The sequence below is a fragment of the Falco naumanni genome, chromosome 1 (assembly GCF_017639655.2).
Source record: "Falco naumanni isolate bFalNau1 chromosome 1, bFalNau1.pat, whole genome shotgun sequence".
Classification (NCBI taxonomy): Eukaryota; Metazoa; Chordata; class Aves; order Falconiformes; family Falconidae; genus Falco; species Falco naumanni.
In genome coordinates, this window is record NC_054054.1 from 109191440 (window position 1) to 109204976 (window position 13537).

The window sequence follows — 13537 nt, forward strand, 5'->3', positions numbered from 1 at the left end:
ATGTGTTTATAAGTGTTAAGCCTTTTCTCCAGATGTCCAAACACACTGCTTTTGTAAATTTAGGAGTTAACGTCTTTCAGAGATTACATAAGCAACATTTAATACCTCTGCTGAAAACAGAGTGTGTGAACTTCAAATATTAACCAGTCTTGCAGTCTTGAGTTTACATTAACAATTAGGGTGGTAGCTAGACTCCAAAGCTGACTGCTTGCTATTTTCAAGCTAAGTCATAAAATCTGTAAGTGTCACATTTTAGTTGTTTAACTAAACTGAGGAACATGCTAAGTGAGGGACACCTGACATCTTGGTAGAGAAACTTACCAGCCTCAGTTATCTGTTTTCCCTGCAACTCTTGTGTGCTCTTTTGGTAGCTAAAAGCTGATGCCAAACAGATGTTCACATCTGCAAAAACAGCCGGTCTTTGTGCTTTTGACACTTCATCAGCACAACCAGTTTGAGACTTAACTAAATCCTGCAATACAAAAAATGGAATAAAAGACAACTATATTTGACAGTTCATTGTCTCTACCTTCACTTTTAAGGTGGTTTGCCTCAGGATACTCAATGTTTGGATTGCCTCCCATCTAGATTTAAGAAATAAAACTTGAATCTGAATGGACACAAAACTGTTGTTTTAAATACATGAAAGCCTACCAACCCTGGAAGTCACCTTTAAGTCATTTTTCAGTATATATTGAATATCCTGAAGTTTCATGGAGCGATTCTTCTGTTTAGGTTCTAGCCCTGATTTTATGATACCATAATAGGGCATAGGAAGTCTGACATCTGCTTCTAACTGTTGTCCGGAAATTATGAGCTGTTTAATAACAGAGACTTCAAAACCTTTCCAGGGAGGAGTCTCTGCAAGACATAAATACAGAACTCATGTCACAAGCTGTATGTCAGTGTTAATGAAAATAACAAAAACAACAACAACAAAAAAAACAATGAGAGATACTGAAGCATTATTGCCTGCATACTCCCTAATTTAGGACTGTCACAAACCAAATGAGCACTCAGTCTTGCATCTCCTTCCTATCTTATTTCAGCAGTGGATGCTTTAAACAAGCTGAAAGCAATCTCTAGAGGACAGTTACACTGTAAACCACACTCCAGATTCTTCATGACCAACTATCTAATAGAAGGTTTAATTTTTAGGGTAATTGTTTATCCCATTTCACTGCCAAAATAGTCAAAGTCAATACAAAATATCCATTATCTGTAATAACAACAGCAATACATTATCTGTAAGTTATCATAGTGATCAAAAAGATGAAAGCTATACAGGCTCATTTTGCACACTGCAAAGAGTTAACATTTTGCTGTCCTCCTATAAAGAAGATAGATAAACAGCAGAAAAACACCATACACAAAAGTGAATCTCTCTAATACCAACCATTAATCTTATCCTTTAGTTATACAATTTTAAGTTTCCCGATTACATTTTACAAAAGTTTCCAGTAGTCTTTGCTATTGCCATTAACATTTGGAGGGTTTTTTTGCCTGGAGGGTTCCTTTTCCAAGTCAACTCTGCATGAGCCATCACAGCAAGGTTTTATCCAGTCATACAAGGGAGTTAAACAGACATTAGGAGGCTGACAGTCTGCATTGAAAACATTCAGTGGGTTACCCCAGTGAAAAAAGCCTAAACCTATACATAATACCTGTCAAGGCCTCCTGCAGTACTGTACAGAAGCTATAAATATCTGATTTGACTGTGACAACTTTTTCAAGGATTACTTCAGGAGAGCACCACTTATACAGCTGGACTGGGACAGGAATACGTGTCAGATCACTGTGTTCTCCACCATCTCTGCTGTATAAAGACAAAAAAATGCTGTGAATTGGGACATACAGCATGCTGAACTAAAAGGTATACCTTTTGGAATGATACATGTGAGTTCGCTGTATCTGCTTTTGGTTTAAATACCTCCCAGCGCATGCCTGCAAATAAAAGTGTGTAGTATTTCCATGCCAGTAAATGTATTGTGGTACACTACAACAAAGAATTTCTGGTGAAAGTAACACCTCCTTTAACAAATTTACACAAATCAGAGAAAGGTAAAGTCCCTATTGGGAAATTTTCACAAGCAACCCTTCAGCTCTGGCCAGAGTTCTCTGACCACGGACAAAATACAAGGAGGTGCTACCTATCTTGTCAATATTTTGCAATGTATATATATGTCTAGATGATAAATTCCTCCTCACATTTAACTACAGGGGCTTTATTACACATTTCCGATTCAGCTTACTGTGAAATAGCCAAGAAATCGCCAAGATTTATTAACAAATTCAGCTTGCAAGGAGGTTAACAAGTATCCTTCCTCCTTTCAGGACACTACCATCTGCAAATTTTTGTTTATTATCAATTTTACTCTCTTTCCTTACAGTCTAACCAGCCATTTACTTCCTTTCTAATCAGACTGCAATACAGGAAAGAAGTAAAAAACATATATAATTAATAATTTACCTAGATTAATGGTGTCCCTCATAAAAGATACTTTTTGTCAGAGGTGACACTTAATTACTACCCAGTGTGGAATCTTCAACAATTTTAGGTAAGCCTCCACAAGCACAAGTTCAGTATAACAACAGGAGACAAATTATTTCCAGCCCAGCAGCAGAATTAGTAACTCAAAGAGGAATTTCATCTCCATTCTGTACAATTAGGCTCTATTTTTCTATGATGGTATTTTTATACTGCAGTAAAGAGCTGCTTCTGTTACTAGTATCTATTTTCAGACAATTATAACATAGAAACTAAGTCCTCCCAAGACTTGCCATACTGCCTGTGGGAAAGTTAATGTACCTGAGCAGTAATAATTTGGAGTTCTTCACTCCTGTAACTCTGCTGCCCAACTCAGAGGCAGGAATCCCTAGTCATGAAAAGAGGCACTTCAGCAGAACGTAGCATTAAATTTGACTTTGTGTTTGTCCCTTTCACAGAAACAGTGAGGAAGTTCTTTACCTCTCTATCATGTATTCCAAGTTGCATAGCTTTGCCTCGCCAGAAGAAACAATTTGAATAGCATAGGAGGTAACAGAGCGGTGGATAAATCCACGGGAGTGTAGAAAACGCAAAGCATCACTAATTTGAAGCAGCACATGCAAAATCGTCTCTATGTGCAGTACTGGGAATTCTGTACGCTGAAAAAATAACAGAGTACCAAATTTGCATTGCAGGTCTTTAAAGCTTGATATAGGGGAAAAACTATCATTGTACACAAGAAGGCAAAGAAAGCAAACATGAAACATACCATAGTGAAACTCAGACAAATTGCACTTGCTAAATAATATTCATTCTCAATACCAACCATACCAACTAGTAATACCGTTAAAAGTAATTAAAAAAAAAAAAAAGATATTGACTACGCCAAAATTCACTCTGAAGCAGAACGCAGCGAAATGCCTTTGGCTGCAGTTTCTCCAGTAACTCAGATGTCTACATTCAAACAGTTAAAAGAAATAAAACAGCGATCGATTAACTGCTAAAAAGAGAAGAGAAAAATATTGAACAATAAAACACAGATCAGTTGATTCAAAAAAAAGAAAAAGAATGAACCAGAATTGAGTTCAAGCATTCACTGTCATACACAGGCAGCTTGCAACGTACTACACGCAAATATTCAAGGGCAAAAGCTGGTCTCACCACATTTGCAGTATACAACCACATGCAGAAGATTAAAAGTTCAACTGAATTTAACAGCAGCCTTTTTAAGACTGTCACTAAACAAACAAACAAAAAAAAAATAAAATCAGTGCAACTGCACCTAAACATTAACTGAAGTATTTGCCAATTACAAACTTTACCAGCTTACACAGAGTATCTGATACTGTACAATGAGATAGAAACCCAGACACAAAGACTGATGATTTTGTCTTCTTGTTCTTTGAGTAAAGATGTTAGATGTAGTTACTAACTTCTTCCTCTCAATAAATTACTATTTAAAAAATAAGTATTCCAATTACCCTTTCATGAAGGATGCTGTACAGAGAACCAAAGTTAACCCTTTCATATACTAAACGGGTTTTCTCCAAGTCACTAGACAGACAGACAGACATCAACTGTAGCAAATGAGGATGACGGAGTTTACTGCAAAGGGAGAGGAAAAAGAAAAAACTGTAAGGCAACTCAGACTAAAAGAGAAAGAGTACTGGTCTTCTAGGTGTAGTTACCAATACAATGTGAATGCTTCTAACTTTTCCTTAAAATACCCAACATTTTAAAAGAACTGTAGATTAGGAGGCATTTAGGAAACCGTGTTTAGGGTCACAACTAGGAGAATCTATAAATAAGCCATCCAAGAAATGTGCAATGAAGCATTCATCCAGACATATGAGAACAAAGTACCACCTTTCTGTATTATCCGCTGGGAGTAAATGGAGTGGGAAGAGACAGGATAAGAGAGACACCTGCATTTCTTATTTGGAGAGAAAGTGGAACCACAGCCTAACAGTTCTCCCTTTTAAGAGATCACATTTCCTCACATCACTGGGAACACCCAAATCCCAGGAGCACATGTGGCTACCACACATTCTTTCTTACCTACTATGTTCCTGCTCTGCAATGAGAAGATCAGCTAAGCGTAGTTTACTACAGCTCTGATGGGGCTCAAAGCTGAGTTCCTTCACTGTAACTCTGCTGCCTCCCCACATCAAGCTACAAGGAGAAGAGGATGCTTTCAGCAGTTATTTTTTTCCAGTTATAGCATGACTTACAAATAATTTTGGAATTCTTAAATGCTTTGGTGCTGTCTCCTACTGTTAGCAACATTAATTTGATGATCCTGGCTGTCACATATACTTTTTCAAACTGACAAGCAATTCCTGTCCTGTTAAAGACTAGATGTAGCAGGACAGGTTTGCTGTCCAAAGATGCTACCCTTCCATGACCCAAGGTAAAGAACAAGGACAATTTAGAACTCCTTTCACTAAAAGGTGGTTAGCCCACTGTGATACAAGCCAGAGCTTTGGGAAGATTAAATCACCAATTTGTCAATTCTCTGGATGACTCTGAGGCACAACTACTCACTACACAATACAAGAGAGAAAAAAAAAGGGCTCGATCTGCACTCACAACTCTCTTTTCACCACGGATTTGAGCAAGTAGGCTGCAGACATGGACATCCAGAGGTCTGAGGCCTCACCCAACAATTACAAGGACTAAACACTTAGCAATGCAATCTGTGCAATCCCAGCAACATATTTCCCACCACAAATCAGTACTGAAACACAGCTATCAGTGAGTAATTGTAACTGGGTTAATATTGCAGGAAGGGGCAAGAGCAACCTACAGGTATCAAGGGAGTCTAAAGAAGATACTAATCAGTGGACTGCAGAAAACAAGTTGCAAGCAGAAAGCAGCAGATTAATATAGAATAGACAAGGAAAACTACTCAAAGCATTTATTACAACAACTTGCTGCTTCATAGTAACAGATATACACTAAGAGGGGCCAAAATCCCTTTGATTCTACTTACTTTGACATGATCATGTATGGTCCAACATGGTAAGAAAATGCTGGTTCATCATCTGCCTGAATCACGTCTTTTTCCCCAATAATAGGGAGAGATGCCAAGTACCCTAGATGCCCATTGCCTGCAAGATAAAACTGAAACACCACCAGGCCATAACCAAAAGGAATATGTAACAGCTCCCAAGATCGGTCACGTCTGCCGCAAGCTCACTCAAAACCTGAGTGTAATCCCTGCAATGGCAGCATCAGCCAAAGCGTCAAAATGTAATGTTAAGATATCTATGTCAAATGCTTAACTTTCTAGTGAAGCTGAAATAGGAAAAGCAGAAACAGTCATTAAGAACTCCCACAGATGACATTTAAAAGGGGAGTTTCTATTGCCTGTTCCAAAACAGCCTCCTCTGACAGAGCCTATTAAAGGCCTGCATATTTTTGCTCTCTACAACTTTTCCCACCGTTTCAGAAGAACACACTAAAAATTAAAAACAGGTGGGATAACTACTCTGAAGAACATGTGACTCTGAAAAACTGTATCAGTATCATTAGAAAACCATTATCCATAGCATCTTACCTTCCCAAAACCAAAGCTGTAAATGTTCTTGGCTGCATTAGCTCCATGTTTTAGAAATCTACCCAGAGGACTGTCAGCATTTCTAAGTATCAAAAACATAAGCAAATAAGGGTAACTAATACACCAAGGCTTTGAGTATAATACAAAAAAAAAAAAAAAAAAAAAAGAGAGAGAAAAAAATACGGAAATTCGGCAACAGCCATATTATTTCAAACGTTGCATTTGACTGGTCTCACACAAAAAGTGTAATGTGGATGCTGAAATTCCAAATTATTGCACAACTCATTCAAACTTTTTAGATACACCATTACGATATATATCTGTTTAAAGCAAGACAGTCTATTTAAAAAAAAAACAACAAACCTCTATATACAGAGGTGTCCTGCATTGTTTTTTGTTCACAAGTATGTGTTTTGGCTGACATGTATCTGACAAAAGCTCTTGAAACAGCTGGAAACACACCCAAAAGATTTGCAGTGACATTAAAAGGTCAAGAAACAAACTACTCCATGTTACCGCCATTTTGATACTATTGAAATCCAGTACTTCATGTTCCTGATTTCAAGAGTATATCTTAATAGGCAAATATTTACAGCTATCAAGTTTCTATTTGGAACTCTCACAACAGAAATAAAAAGTATCATAATTCCTAACACACATTGGTTTTAAATCTGACTTTGTCAAAAAGAAACATGAACATTTTAATTTTAAGATAATAGAATATGGAAGCAAAAGCCTTGTACCTCCACCCCTCAGTGCTTGGAAATTATTCTTACCCTTGAACAAGACCACCAAATCTAGATGGACTGCAGACCAGTGCTTTTGATGAGCCAACTTTCCTGAGCAGATCAGAGGGAAACTTCTGAATGGCAGCCTGCATGTGGAATGTACAACGCTGTATAAATTCCAGCATCTAGGGAGGAGAGGGAAGGAAAAATCAAAAAAAATCCTTCGGAACTGCAAGATAAACCACTTTAAATGAATAGATCGTGACTACTGAAAAAATAACTAGTTTACTTGCACTATTTAAGACACCCATACACAAGAAAACCTTGAAGAAAATCAGTTACATGAAAATGTAAGAGAAAGCTTACTTCAAACACCAGATGACTAACTTTCAAAACATTCACCCACTGAAGACTGTAGTATCAAATTTCTTTTTAAAAGAAGCATTGTAATAACAGGAAAGAGGAGTACTATAAGTTTTAAATCAACACTGCGGTCATGAATAAGCCTTCTTGATACTGCATTTCACTACCATGCTAGCAAAAATTACACATTTGCTGACACTGCTCATGCACAGACTGAGATACACTTGAAAACTACTTCACGTTTACCCCCAAATTTGGACATACATGCAAACAAATGACATACGCCAGGGATCAAAACCAAGGGCCTGTCATTCTCCTCACTACACGCTTACACATAAAGGTCCTTGCAAGTTACAGACACACACGCCCCTGCACCTGAGCAAAACCTTAAATAATCTGCATCACAATGCCTGCAAAATAGCATTACTGACACTGCAAAATAACGTTAAAGAATTATCCATTGTGTAAAAGCCAACAATTCTCCCTGCAATGTTGGAGTTTCTTCACTTTAAGATGAAGCTGTGCCTATCTAGCACACATACCTGAGTACTGCTTTCTTTTCCAGCTGACCTAGCCCAGTACTGAGGATTTTTGCCATCTTTATCATGTACTCTCAGATCACCTCCTTCATCCAACAACTTGCTAAGAATCCACTGCTTTCCTGAGAATGCAGCTGCATGGACTGGGGTGCTTCCATCATAACAGCGACTGAGGAATGTTAAAGCAGAAATGTTTCAACCCAACCCCTACTACTATCAGCCAGCTCTGCTTCTGGGGAAAAAAGTAGCATACCTAGAATATTTACGTACTCCCAAACAACCACATACAACACAAAATCAGGAAAAACTATGCATTTACTTACCTCTGAGGAATTTTGGCTATAGTAGCCAAATAGTAGCATGTGTGTTAAGCACTTATTCAATAAGGTGAATATTGTGTATTACATTGGCAAAAACCACTAAAAGAATAAACATTAACTAATTTCAAGTTCAGGGGGAAAAAAAATTATTTTTATACTTAACTGATTAGTGTCTGAGCCATAATCCAACAGCACATCCACTATTTTATCAAGACCCAGCAATGTAGCAGTGAAGAGAGAAGTCTGGCCCATGGAATTTACAGCATCCACAAAAACACCTATAGGAAAACAGAAAATGACAAGGGAAGTGCTTGTTCCCCTCCACCTGAAATAAAAGGCAAGGGTTCATTAACACTGAAACTGACTGTTTCCCTCTGAGATCCCTGAAATATGGAAACAATGATATTAACAGGAACTGAAAAAAAAGCAAACTACTTTCTTTGTAACTTTCTATACAAATCACGCACTGCTTGTCCACGTTTTCATGTATAAATAGCACAGACAAGGTATTAACCTGGATGAGCACAGATCATACCGCAGGATTGGGAGACCGACCGCCCAACGGGGCACAGGGACCCCAATGGACAGTCGCCCTTGCGTACTACGACCGATCTACTTTTGGAACGAACAACAAAAAAGGGCACAAACCACTCAGCCCGTGCTCTCTCCCTCCCGCCACCCGAAGGAGGCGGGAACGGTCATCAATGGTGGGCGGTCCCTGCACAAGCAGCACCGCACACCCGCTTCGCGCTCAGGAGAAAGCACAACCATCCTCCTCGTGGCTTGTGACGCCGATCAGGGAAGATCACTCTCCTCTAGTGACCAACTACAGAAATGATCCCTGAAAGTATAGTCTTAACGCCACAACCGCCGCGCGACAGCCCCCACCGCCGCGCACCGCCCTCCACCACACGGACACCACCACGCGCGCACCCGAGCCGGACCCCCGCGCTCCTGCCCGCGCCGCGCCGCCGCGCACCCGCGAGCACGACCCCACGGAGCCGCCCCGCGGCCCAGGGCAGCGCCGCGCGTGGCGCGAGTGGGATCACGCCCCCTCATTTACATCTTCTGCCTCAGACGCCCAATCAGGGGCGCCTCTAATCCAGGCCCGCCCTCTCGCAGCGGCCCCGGGCTCCACACGAGGCGCCGTGCCGCCCGCCCGGGGGCTGCGGGAAACGCTTCGGCCGCGTTCCCCGGGACCCCTTGAAGCAGCCCCAGGACCCGCACCCCGCGCAGCGTTCCCTCCATCAGCAGTCCTGGCAGTCTAGGCCCGGGGCGCCGCGGCACGAGTGACACAACATCAAGTGGCGAGCACGCTCGACTCTGCGCAGGGCACGGGTGGCCCCTGAAGGCCCGGCGACCATGTCGATCGGTGACTCTGTGCCAAGGGTGAGCAGCTCCTGCCTAATCCCCTGCAAGGCCAACGTGCGACACCCGAGGCCCCATGCCATCCAGCCTTCCAGGGAAAGCATGGTGTGACAGAGGAAAGCAGGGTCCCTGTCCTGGTTTAACTCCAGCTGGTGACTAAAGTGCCACAAAGCTGCTCGCTCACTCCCACCACAGTCAGAGGGATGGGAAGGAGAATCATAAAGGAATGTAAAACATGAGGGTTGAGACAGGAACAATTTAAGAGATAAAGCAAAAGCCGTGTGCGCAAGCAAAGCAGAACAGGAATTTTTCATTTCTTCCCGTCAGCAGGCAGGCGTTCGGCCATCCCAGAAAAGCAGGGCTCCATCACATGTAACAGTTACTTGGACAAACAAATGCCTTAACACCAAATGTGCCTTCCTCCTCCAGCTTACAGACAGTGTGACGTCATATGGTACGGGATATCCCTCTGGCTAGTTTGGGTCAGCTGTCCTTGCTGTGTCCCCTCCAGCCCTATCACTGGCAAGCTCAAATAACTGAAGAGTCCTTGACTTTAGATATCAACATTATCAAACAACGACCAAAACCATCAGGTGCGCTATCAATACTGCTCTCACCCCAAATTCACAACACAGCGCTGCAACAGATACTAAGAAAAAAATCTACTCTATCCCAGGTGAAGCCAGTGAAGTGTCCCCCTGGCCCCAGTATGCTCTCCACCCCTCCCCGACAGCACTAAAGCACATTGCCTGCACCTGCACAGACCCCCGACTCCCCCCGACGCAGCCTGCTGTAGCTCACTGTGCTGCACCCATCCCGGTCGTCGGGCACCCCGCAAATGCACCAGGTTCCCCACGCACCACAATCCAACTACTTTTAAAACCAACAATAAAAAAGGGCACAAACCACTCAGCCCGTGCTCTCTCCCTCCCGCCACCCGAAGGAGGCGGGAACGGTCATCAATGGTGGGCGGTCCCTGCACAAGCAGCACCGCACACCCGCTTCGCGCTCAGGAGAAAGCACAACCATCCTCCTCGTGGCTTGTGACGCCGATCAGGGAAGATCACTCTCCTCTAGTGACCAACTACAGAAATGATCCCTGAAAGTATAGTCTTAACGCCACAACCGCCGCGCGACAGCCCCCACCGCCGCGCACCGCCCTCCACCACACGGACACCACCACGCGCGCACCCGAGCCGGACCCCCGCGCTCCTGCCCGCGCCGCGCCGCCGCGCACCCGCGAGCACGACCCCACGGAGCCGCCCCGCGGCCCAGGGCAGCGCCGCGCGTGGCGTGAGTGGGATCCCGCCCCCTCATTTACATCTTCTGCCTCAGACGCCCAATCAGGCGCGCTGCCCCGCCTCCGTTCTCCGCAGCCGCGCTCAGGCCGCCCGGCCCGGCCCCGCTCACCGCCACCGGCGCCCCGACCTCCGCCCGCGCCAGCACAGGTCGCCAGGAGAGGGCTCGCCGAGCCAAACGCCCTGCACAGGCCTACAACCAGCGGGGCCTGGGCTGCTGCCGTTCTCTTGCCACAATAGAAGATACCACCGTCTCTGCCCGTGCTATCTCCTCCCCACACCACCAGAGAAGGAGATGCCCAGGCACCACCATTGCACATCTCTTGCCTGGCGCTCTGAAGGCTGTGCACCGGCTTCCAGCGCCTATCGAGGCCTGGAGCTTTCAGGCACGTTTCTCCCTGGCCCTTTGTCACGCTCTGATGAACACATGGGTCACAACAACCCCATACAACACTACAGGCTTGGGGAAAAGTGGCTGGAAAGTGCCTGGCAGGAAAGGACCTGGGGGTGCTGGTCGACAGCCAATGAACACGAGCCAGCAGTGTGCCCAGGTGGCCAACAGCATCCTGGTTGTATCTGAAACAGTGTGGCCAGCAGGACCAGGACAGCAGGACCCCTGTGCTTGGCACTGGTGAGGCTGCACCTTGAATACTGTGTTCAGTTTGGGCCCCTCACTACAAGAAAGACACTGAGGTGCTGGAGCACATCCAGAGAAGGGCAACAAAGCTGGTGAAGGGTCTGGAGCACAAGAGCTATGTGCAGCTGAGGGAACCAGGCATGTCTAGTCTTGGAGAAAAGGAGTGTCGGGGAGACCTTATTGCTCTCTACAACTACCTGAAAGGGGGCTGTAGGCAGGTGGGTGTCAGTCTCTTCTTCCAAGTAACAAGCCACAGGACAAGAGGAGACAGCCTCAAGATGCACCAGGAGACATTTAGACTGGATATTAGGAAATATTTCTTCACTGAAAGGGTTGTCAAGCACTGGAACAGGTTGCCCAGGTAAGTGGCGGAGTCACCGTCCTGGGAGGTATTTAAAAGCTGTGTAGCTGCGGTGCTTGGGGACGTGGTTCAATGGTGGGCTTGGCAGTACTCAGTGCTGGGTTAATGGTTAGACCCAATCATCTTAAAGGCCTTTCCCAACCTAAGCGATTCTATGATCAGAAACAACTTCACAGCACCTGCCAAGTCACCTTGCCCTATACAGCAGACAGCTCAAGAACACCACCACCTAAGTCGCACACTCAGGTAATAACCAACTTTCAAACCATTTTTCAATGAACACCTTCATCCCTTCGGGTCATTAAAACCTAAACCCGTCTGACGGCATGTGTCATTGCTACCGAAAAATCCACTAAAGAGGTGTGAAAAACGAAGCACTGACCGTCCCAGAATAAAGGCCCTCTTGAATCTATTGCGCGCTCTGCTGGGACATGTTTGTTAGGACACCCCGGGCACACAACTCATCTGTCCTTAAATACATTGAAAAAAAAGGCACAAACCACTCAGCCCGTGCTCTCTCCCTCCCGCCACCCGAAGGAGGCGGGAACGGTCATCAATGGTGGGCGGTCCCTGCACAAGCAGCACCGCACACCCGCTTCGCGCTCAGGAGAAAGCACAACCATCCTCCTCGTGGCTTGTGACGCCGATCAGGGAAGATCACTCTCCTCTAGTGACCAACTACAGAAATGATCCCTGAAAGTATAGTCTTAACGCCACAACCGCCGCGCGACAGCCCCCACCGCCGCGCACCGCCCTCCACCACACGGACACCACCACGCGCGCACCCGAGCCGGACCCCCGCGCTCCCGCCCGCGCCGCGCCGCCACGCACCCGCGAGCACGACCCCACGGAGCCGCCCCGCGGCCCAGGGCAGCGCCGCGCGTGGTGCGAGTGGGATCCCGCCCCCTCATTTACATCTTCTGCCTCAGACGCCCAATCAGGCGCTCAGCCCGCCCCTCCGCAGGGCCCTCAGGCGGCCCCGCCTGCATGTACCAGCAGCAGCGCCCCCTCCAGGCACAACACAGGCCGTCGGAGTTCTTGATGGTCAAACGAAAAAAAACTGCATCATGTATTAGTTTTCATTTACAAAGTTCCCTGTCCCCATTTAGTTGCAAATCTACGCGTCAAAAATACCAGTATCTGAACCATACCTCAAGCATTTCACAATCCGAATTAAGGATAACATCCCATTTAAAGAGTATATTCCTAAAGTAGACTTTCAGTCTTAAAATATCTCAACCATTTCCTTATGAGCACCTTACAACTAAAACCTTTGCTTCCTTTTCTATTTCCTCATTTTCATACAATGTTTTTTGATTCAACAACAAGTTCCACTTAGAAAAGGCCAATTAATTTTGTAAACACATTTCACTCAGTAAAACTGATTGTGCACATAGCCTGTTTTTTTACCACAGATACAAGCATACAGGAAAATGTAACTCTCTCCTCCCAGTATGTGTCTAAACTAAGCTTTTACCTTTTTGCAGAAGCTTTTTCACTTTCACATAGTTTCCTTGCCTGACAGACTCATGCAGCTGAGCTTCCAGGGAGTCACCTTTCATACTTCCAAGCTGGACCGGGCAGGGAATTGGAAGAGGGAGAGCACGAGCCATCTCCTGTCCTCAGCAGAACTAGGAAAAGGTACAAAACGTAACAACGCTGTGAAACGCCATAGCTCAAAGAACTTTTTTACTTCAAAGCCCCCAGCACCGACCCAATCAGTTACAGCCGTTTCCTCCAGATGAATCCCAAGATGGAATGTGAAATCAGCCTCTCTCTGCCTTAACTGCACCCTCTGAGGAAAGGCCTGCCCATAAATAAGATAAGCTGATGTGGGATTGTTAGTGGGCAAAGCCTGGCCAACAGAAAACACGGT

General features: G+C 44.8%; 1 protein-coding gene and 3 non-coding genes across 4 annotated transcripts in view; all 4 read right to left on the minus strand.

Moving 5' to 3' along the window:
- TEX14 (testis expressed 14, intercellular bridge forming factor) overlaps positions 1-13288 on the minus strand; it is a 32293-nt gene extending 19005 nt beyond the window's left edge. Inside the window, exons 1-12 of the mRNA XM_040617987.1 lie at positions 13139-13288; positions 8161-8275; positions 7681-7846; positions 6824-6960; positions 6048-6129; positions 5481-5611; positions 4547-4660; positions 3970-4093; positions 2969-3147; positions 1665-1816; positions 671-861; positions 322-472 (exon numbers count right to left, since the gene is read on the minus strand). Of these exons, the coding sequence (XP_040473921.1) occupies positions 322-472; positions 671-861; positions 1665-1816; positions 2969-3147; positions 3970-4093; positions 4547-4660; positions 5481-5611; positions 6048-6129; positions 6824-6960; positions 7681-7846; positions 8161-8275; positions 13139-13274 (1678 nt within the window). The 5' untranslated portion in view covers positions 13275-13288. The remainder of the gene's footprint in view (positions 1-321; positions 473-670; positions 862-1664; positions 1817-2968; positions 3148-3969; positions 4094-4546; positions 4661-5480; positions 5612-6047; positions 6130-6823; positions 6961-7680; positions 7847-8160; positions 8276-13138) is intronic.
- On the minus strand, positions 8644-8854 carry LOC121082805. The gene has a single exon (XR_005826135.1). It is a non-coding gene; the product is annotated as a small nucleolar RNA U3 (small nucleolar RNA).
- Positions 10270-10480, minus strand: LOC121082814. Its single transcript, XR_005826145.1, has one exon. It is a non-coding gene; the product is annotated as a small nucleolar RNA U3 (small nucleolar RNA).
- On the minus strand, positions 12160-12370 carry LOC121082816. Its single transcript, XR_005826146.1, has one exon. It is a non-coding gene; the product is annotated as a small nucleolar RNA U3 (small nucleolar RNA).
- Positions 13289-13537: the final 249 nt, after the last annotated feature.